At 37.3% G+C, this 8662-nt stretch overlaps 1 protein-coding gene across 1 annotated transcript in view; it reads left to right on the top strand.

Annotated features, from left to right (window-relative positions):
* The first annotated feature begins 948 nt into the window (after positions 1-948).
* Positions 949-8662, top strand: part of LOC120481515 (multiple epidermal growth factor-like domains protein 9) — a 65960-nt gene continuing 58246 nt past the window's right edge. The window contains exon 1 of the mRNA XM_039675205.2: positions 949-1628. Within this exon, the coding sequence (XP_039531139.2) occupies positions 1118-1628 (511 nt within the window). The 5' untranslated portion in view covers positions 949-1117. The remainder of the gene's footprint in view (positions 1629-8662) is intronic.

Genomic DNA, 8662 nt, shown 5'->3' with positions numbered 1-8662 from the left:
CATTAAGATAGACTCAATTAAACGCCGTTAAATTGTCCTTTTTCCATAATGTGGTTTTAAGCACAGTTATGTAGGCAACAAGGTACGAGAGGCTGCGAATAAGTAACGGCTGAAGGAAGGGCATAGGCACGACGTGATTGTTATTCACGATACAGCACTTGCCTCGAGTACCTTGCTTTTATAAAACGGTTACCACACAATACAAATATTAAAGTAATATATATATATATATATATATATATATATATATATATATATATATATATATATATATATATATATATATATATATATTAAGCTTTTAGTGATTTTACTTCATGAAAGTTGCACTAGGGCCTTCATGAAAAAGTCCCTGACCGTAAACAGCAACAACAACCAATGTGTAATATGCTCAAATAAAAACAATATGAACTGCAGTGTTGCGCAGTGATTAAATAGAGCCGTTTGGTGAAGCGGTCATAGCCGTTTTATCATGAATACAGCACAGAAGCACAGTTTAGAATCAATGATTGGAACTACCCGTTTTATTTAGCCTATTTTTTTCTTGTTTCTTGATGTTTTTTTTGTGTTAAATTGTTCAGATGAAATTCTGTCTAAACAATAATGCGTCAGTACACAATCATCATTCATTTTGTTAATAGTGTACATTTCAAATAGAATATCCATTTTATAGATATTAGATAATATAGCCTACATAGCCTATTTGCATTGGAACTTCCCGTAGTTTTCTTTGAGAAGGTTTCATTCTCACTGCAGGCTTTTGGTAGTAGGCAATCTCGCAATATTTGAGTTGTTTTCTTTCTTTTGTCACTTTCCATTTCCAAGACAGCTCATTGAGTTGTAATTTTTGAGGCTCCTCCTCACAGTCGTTTGATCGGTGCAGTGTTACGTCAATCTTCATAAAGCATGCGCTCTGATTGGGTGAAGGCGTGGCCGTTGCCGTAGTAGGCGGGGTTTACAACTGTCAGTCCCGCTGGAGTGCAGCCGTGCAGTTCACAGCGCGAGTGGAGTGGACAAGTGGAGACAATCGGATGAAACACGGATTCGATAGGAAGTAACTGTCTATAAAACTAAAGGATACAATTGAAACGTTTCACATGGGGAGTTATATAACAAAATGACGTGTATGCGTTACACTATGTTACTGTTCTCAGTTTTGGAGTTATTGTTGTTTGGATACACCGCTGGTTTGTCGCGTACTGTACGTCGCCTGAGCGATGAGAACGCGTCTTCAGGCGCGAGACTACCGCGTGCTGTGTTGGATGATACATTGGAGGCGACCGCCATCCCAAACCACTTACAAGAGGACGACAGGGACTCCAGGTTTTCACCTTTTACCTCCACAATGACCATCACAACCAGGGATTTCAAAACCACTGGCAAAACTAACCAACTACAGCCCTTCTGGTTGACCACGGCATCGTTTCTTACCAAAACAATGAACCCAACCCTCAAAGACAGTCAAGTCAAAGAAAACTCGACAACACTAAACAATACAGTAAAACCCACTTCTTCCTCTCCACTTACTGGCAGAGAAAACACAACCCCACCTGAACTGGATACTGCAAAGAGTTCATCATGGACAGTGAAAAGCACCTCAAAGCCTCTTGTCGTGACCACTGAGAAAGGTAGGTTCGGTTCTCACTAGTTATCCCTTTTCAGTGACATGAGGATAACGAGTGTGCAAGTTTGTAAAATGTTAGTTTTGGAGCTTGTTATACCAAAAAAAAAAAAAAAAAAAAGCATCCCCATGGTGTGTCCTTGAATTTCTTTCCCAGCCTCTGCAAAACAGATTTTGAGGGATTTGCAAGAGGTCTACACCTGCACAAGCTGTTCTTGTGCTACATTTATTATTTTGTCTTCATTACAGCATTCTGACAGAATTTCACATTCTTTCTTCTTTAGTCACAGGTTCACAGAATTGTTTATTGCTTCCAGAGGATCAGTTACAACAAACCAGTACCATCTTTGTTCAGAGACACTCCTTTGTCTCAATTCTCTCTGTTGGTTTTGTGGTAATGCTGATTATCAGCTGTTACAAAAATAAATTGACAGATGAATACTTTCCACAAACCTTTAGTGCTTCACAGGCACCTGTGAAGGACATTCGAGATAAGGCCAGTTGTGCAGAGACAATCTTCTTAATTGCTTTAATGTGATTAATTGCTACCTGACTGCCAAAAGGGGAAAACAGTCATAAATCTTAACCCTTCCACTCGTTTATCTTGAGTTACATGATTTCAAGCTAGCTTTGAGAATAAGGATGATTAATTTTCATTAAGGTCATCCAGTGTAGTAGTATCAGCACCTTTATGCCTGCTTTATCTCTTTAGTTGAATGGCACATATTTTTGTCTAATTCATAATCTTTTCTTCCTGTCAGTTTTTGAAAAAGGTGAAAAGTGAAATTCCTCTTTTTAGTATCATTAAATTCTCTCAGTCTGAACTTGGATATAGAACTTGGATATATTCAGTGACAACAGTTAAAAGAAAAGTGAACCAGCCATGTATAATCAAAGGTTCAGTTAAGACTTTATGTGATCTGCAGCCCTTCTGTACTTCATTGGAAGTGATTTGGAGTCAGGTGTCAGGTGGAGTCAGGTGTTTGACACTACAGTTAAAGGCACAATATAAAGTTTTTTTTTTTCCGAAACCAAGAGGGTGCAGTTTCTAACAATAACAAAGGCGTAGGTTTATGACTCAGTGATGAGCTGAATGATGGGACTTGCTGTCAAGCTGATGGATCTAATAATGTTTATGAATGAGTGCAAACTTTCATGTTTTTTAACATTACAGTGGTTCTACCAAACTACCCGCAAGTGCTGGATTACTCACATAGGTCAGTTTATTAGACTAATTAAACTTGTGAGGCAACACAGCGCTGCTTCACTTGGTCTATTGTGACACTTTCACACTAAACGGCATTTAAATATGTAATGTCAGGGGAAACAAGAGCACTAAACTTACCGCTAAGAACAAAAGTCAAGACATTGTGATGATATTAAGTAAATATTTTGTTGATAATTGCAAGAAAATCCATGGGATTTTGTTCTGGCAACAGAGTTGACTTGAGTGCTTCCAGAACCAGGAAGAATACCTTGTATCACTTAATATAGGATCATTTAAGATGATTGTATTTCTCAAGTCACCCAATTGACACATGAAATTATATAATTCCTTAACACAGCATGCAATGAATGCAATGCAATGCACTTGTCCAAGAAGTTTAGCCTAGAGAAGTCTGAAGTTTAACCTAGAAAGACATGAAAAAAACAGGGTTAAAATATTTAAAACTCTTATCATATAGCCTAGTGTGATTTTCTTAGTAGCCAAGTGTGTGCATGGCCTTGCACAGCTACAGTGATGATTTGTTCTAACTTCGTTCTTATAGATTTTCATGACATTTCAGACATTTCTACCCTATCTCACGACCAATTCGTACGAATTTGTACGAGTGATTCAAAAGTGGCTAATTCGTACTAATTCATACGACCTCACTCGTACGAATTTGTACGATTTGTCTAAACCCACGTGACGGTTATGTTTAGGGGCGGGGTCAGGGGTAGGTCATTCGTACGAATTCATACGAATTGGCTAATTCGTAAAATATGTACGATTTAGCAAAATCGTACTAATTCGTACGAGTGAGGTCGTACGAATTGTTACGAATTAGCCACCTCGTAAAATTCGTACGAATTCCCGTGAGATCGGGTTGGACATTTTCATGTTTAAATGTCAGCCCCCTATTAAAGATAATTAAAGATTTACAAGAATGCACTTACTAAATATCAGGATTAAATAATGCTTAACTGACACTTGTGTTCTATTTTGGCATATTTAACAAGTGCAGGATTAGCCTGTAAACAAAACAAGAATATGAGCCAGTATGACACAATCTTTGATTTGCCCTTTCCTTTCAGTGACTCATGTAGTGTTGTTTTTATTGGAATGTAATCAGGAAAAATAATTTTCCAGGGATACTTGTTTATGATGTGGTGGTGGCAAAATCACACTTTATTTCATCAAGAGTACATATCATAAACATTAAAAGGAATGAAAACAAACAATACACTGAAATACCTTGAGGAGACGAGGTTGGTTTATTGCTGAACTGGCATTGTGGTGAGCTTAATGGCTTTTTTTCATTCTTTTTATAATTCCAACAGAACATTTGTTAAGGGCAATGCACTCTGTTTTCGCACCACCACCTGTGATTCAGTTATACTGTAGCGCCTCATATTGCATTTCGTATTGTGCTCTACGTGTGAGCAGCATGCGGCTTATTAAAACACATTTCAGCAAGGACAGTGAAAGTCATTTTGTAAATCCCCAGGACTGCAGGACACAGACAAGCTTGTATGGTGGCTGTTTTTCAGCTACTGTGCTGTCCTTGCTCGGCAGTTTTATGAACGGGTTTGAAGAAACATGACATGAGCTCAAACATTACGTACACACATTATAGACTTAAAGTCTTCAACTGTGTTACTATCACTAAGTTTCAACAGTTTTTTTTTTTTTTGTATGACCTACTACTATATTATTAAGTTAGATGTGCTGCATTTTCAAGGCAAAATTGATGCCGTGGTCTGAGCTTTCTTTTAACTTTAAAAGCATCCACATCATGCTCTGAATAGAACAAACTACTGTGTGTTTGCTTGGGTTTGGCTGTTTGAACATTTATAAGTCTAGTGACATTAAATTAAAAACGTCTGTTTGATGTATTGTACGCCAACTAATACTATATAGCTGAAATGAATTGTAATGCTACAGAATGGCCAAGTCAAGTTACCTTTATTCTTATAACACTTTATTCCATGCAAAATGTTTCAAAGCAGCTTTACTGTGATAAAAAAAATAGTGATCAATGATACAAGTTCAATTCTGTTTTGTGATTGTAATGGTGGTCTAAAGCTATTCTTTGAAAATGCAAATGAGCTGTAAGAGCAATTAATTTAGTTGTCTAATGTGCTGTGTAGCACATTTTGATTTGCACCTTATTTGTGTATTCCCATCTGGGAGTTTTATAAAAGCACTGCTCTGCTATTGCTTAGACAGTGCCATTTTCAATACACAGCTCCAGGCCTACAAACATCCTAAATCCAGTTCTTTTGTGAGGAGTAGGCGCTTCCAGACTTAGCACAGATTTATTTTTCTGTTTGATTAGAAACTCTCAGGAGTCCTAGAGCCGTACACAGATAACTGCCCTTCTGCCTCTGCTTGATAGCCAAGCCCGTCTTACTATCCTCTCCCTCAACCATTTGAAAGTCAATTTCTTAATGAATATAAAACGTACTGGCATATCAGGTAGCAGTGTGAGTCTGTGTCAAGAAAACCTCATTGCTAAAACACAAAGGATATAATCCTTATAATTATAATAATAAATATGATAATAAATATAATTATGTCCCTGTGCAATTCCTTATATTCAAACAGTATGCCAAAGTTTATTTTGTACGGTATTTGGCCAGTGATTGAGCCTTTCATTACAGCTGACCCTTATATAAAAAATACATCCCTTACATAGCCTACCCAACACAGAGCATTTCTCTCTCTCTCTCTCTCTCTCTCTCTCTCTCTCTCTCTCTCTCTCTCTCTCTCTCTCTCACTAAGTGTTCTGAATCTGATGAAAATGAAGAGTGTCAGTTTGTGGACTGAGCATAGAACAAAGAGCATGAACAAAAATTTCAGCACATGCTTAACTTGGTGTGCATTTACAGAGCTTTCACAAAGTGTGCATGTTTTTAAGACTAAACAGATACCACACCCAGGCAATTAGAAACGAGTATAAACCTGTCCTAAAATTTATTTTCTGAAGGAGTGGACTTTCGTTTTATTACTAATAAGTAATTCTAAATAGTCTTGTTTTATCTGACAGCCATTTGCCTTGTTTAGAGACTCAAAAGGATGAAGTTTGAAACTACAATTCATTTAGTTACAAGCTAGGACTTTACCACTAACGCCACCTTCACACTGGGAGTTGAAATCAGCTCCGATACGGCTTTGAAACGACCGGAAGTCATTAATCTCATATGGAGATTTGCAGACCACATGTGAATTGGTCCAAAGAAAGTGGTGCGAAAAAAAACAAATCGTCAGTTGGTCATCCGGATGCGTTTGCGAAACTCTTGCGAATGGCTACGAACGGTTCCTATCCGACAATTCCAGCGTAAGTTAGCGTTGCTATAGTACTGATAAACAAACCATAACTTTTAATAAAATAAATAATGATTTTATAATGATAAGCTGTACTTAATTTGATTATTTGTGATTAATTTTCATGATTTTCTAATGTTATTAGGGCAGTTAATATATAATTAAAATGTAGAATTAAATATTGTGGGCGTTTTCTTTTCTCTCTACGCTGTTGGCTATGCTTCGGTTTTCATTTATACCTCTGCGTCGTCATCCGCTTCGATGGGCAATTACACTTGCAGACCGCTAGTAGGCTGTGTCCACAGGCATGTTGATGGTGTAACCCACAGTATCAAGGCATAAGCCGAAGAAAAAGCAGTTTGTGTTGTACGTTGTTGAAGCATTAGCAGTGATGGTGGCAAATATACAGTGTCTGTTGTTGCAGCTTTAGTTGTTAAATATCGAAGAACAGATCAATTGTAACCGGCCAACCAGAAATGCGGCTCTAATGCCAAGGATTTTTGTTGATCTGAGGGAGGGGCTCTAGCGGACCAATCACAACGCTTTCTTAGAATTGCATTAAATTGACGCATTGGTACATTTTTGGAGAGGTGCAAGTCAGGCTATGCTACAGCATAGGTTTTAAATCATTATAAATCAGCCTTAAGCTGCACATATTTTATTGATTTGTTTAATTTGCTTGAAAGTAAGAGTATTAATTCTGAGTCATGCTACTTCAACAAATATTTGACACTCGTGTCATTTACCACACCTGTTTGTGGTCTTTCGCAGTTTCTCCTGTCAGTTAGGCAGGTTTACAGTTTTTCTCGATTGTTTACACACATTTCCTGCAAGTGTGCCTCATACTCTCAGAACTCTACACACAAACCGAAAAACACACACACAATCGGCAAAACCCCTCAATTCTAGTGCAAAATGAAACTTTACATTCAAAACAATGTTATATATTCTCAAAATGTTATTTTGTTTTCATATGACACACACAAACCATTATATGAATAGACATTTATAAGAACCAGTTGAACACTGATGTGCTCTATGTAAAAGACAATGATCAATGGAAAACACTTTTTCTCCATTCATCAAAATGCCTTGGGCCTTTTTCGTTCAGTGTTACACTTACTACAGACATCACATACATAAGTGTGTTGTAAAATATTTGAGAATATTGTTTTTATACCCAGAACACACAAATATATGGTAACAGATATATTTTATTTTTCCAACAAAAACAATGGGAGATAGATCGCACATTTCGTACACCCCAGCAACACAAATTTGCACAAACATGGGGTCTACATACAAAACAACAGAAACAAATATTTATGCTTACAATAAATAAATAAATAAATATCTATGCTGCATCCTCTCTTCGGTTTTGTTATTTTATGCTCTAATTGCTAATTGTAAAACTGTGTGACATGTGTTTGCCCATGTGACGAGTCAGTGTGAATATTTGAATGGCAGTGTGTTCCTCGTGAAAACAAGAGATTTCCTGCATGAAAATTGTGCTAAATGCAGAGAATTTGTGTGTAGAGTTTTGAAAAAAGTATGTTTTAGAACTGCAATGTGAGTGTAAAGCAGGAATTGTGCTTGTAGTTTAGCAGAATTGGTTCAGGGGGGTTGGTGAATGAGTTACATGTTGTGGTCATTGTGTCTCAAGTACCAGAATTTGTGTGTAAACAATTGAGAAAAAACTGTATTAGCTTTCTCATTGAGCATTATGGTTATGTTTTCACACTGAACGTGACTGTATGACAGTGCTGCTCATGTATTCTGCTTCTCTAGCTGTACCACACGATTTGTCATTTGGGTGGCAATGCAGGGTGACAGCGACCCCATTACCCATGACACCATGCTGATCACCCCTGAGGGTCAGTATGTCGTTGAACGGGCCTGTGTCAGGCTACGGTTATATAAGTGTCCTGTAGATTTCTTGCATCACAACGGCAAAGCTACTGAATCACAGTCATTTGCCCAAACATGTTACAATGATGTGTGACATCCTTGCTCATCGCAAACAAGGCATACCTGTTTGGAAACTATGCATCTGATGACAAATATGGTTATCCGCTTATCATCAAGTGTTTTGAAACCACATTCAAGACTAATCATGTAGTAATGATTACAGTAATGAAACACAATCTAGGCACATTGTAAATGCCTACATTTTGCAAAAGTCCAAAAACGTCTGTTGTATTTACCACATTTTGCAGCTGAAATGAACATTAGATTAGACCACTTTGATTTAATGTTTATTTTTAAATGCCGTAGAGCATTGACCTTTTTGCGCCACTCACTAGAGCCGCACGATACATCCTGGATACATTTCTTTCTGGATATTTTTTTTGAGACCACGGTTCCCCCCACGATTCCAAATCGACAACTAAACAAATGAACATGTAATTTACTCAAGGTTTTGACAAAATGTTTATTTCTGCAGTCTATTTACAATGAATTTGAATTAATTCTTAAAAAATGAGTGTGAATGAGTGTTTCAGTGACTCAAA

This window comes from Pimephales promelas, chromosome 4 (assembly GCF_988280905.1).
Source record: "Pimephales promelas chromosome 4, fPimPro1.hap1.1, whole genome shotgun sequence".
NCBI classification, from domain to species: Eukaryota; Metazoa; Chordata; class Actinopteri; order Cypriniformes; family Leuciscidae; genus Pimephales; species Pimephales promelas.
This window is presented reverse-complemented; position numbering and strand designations above follow the sequence as displayed.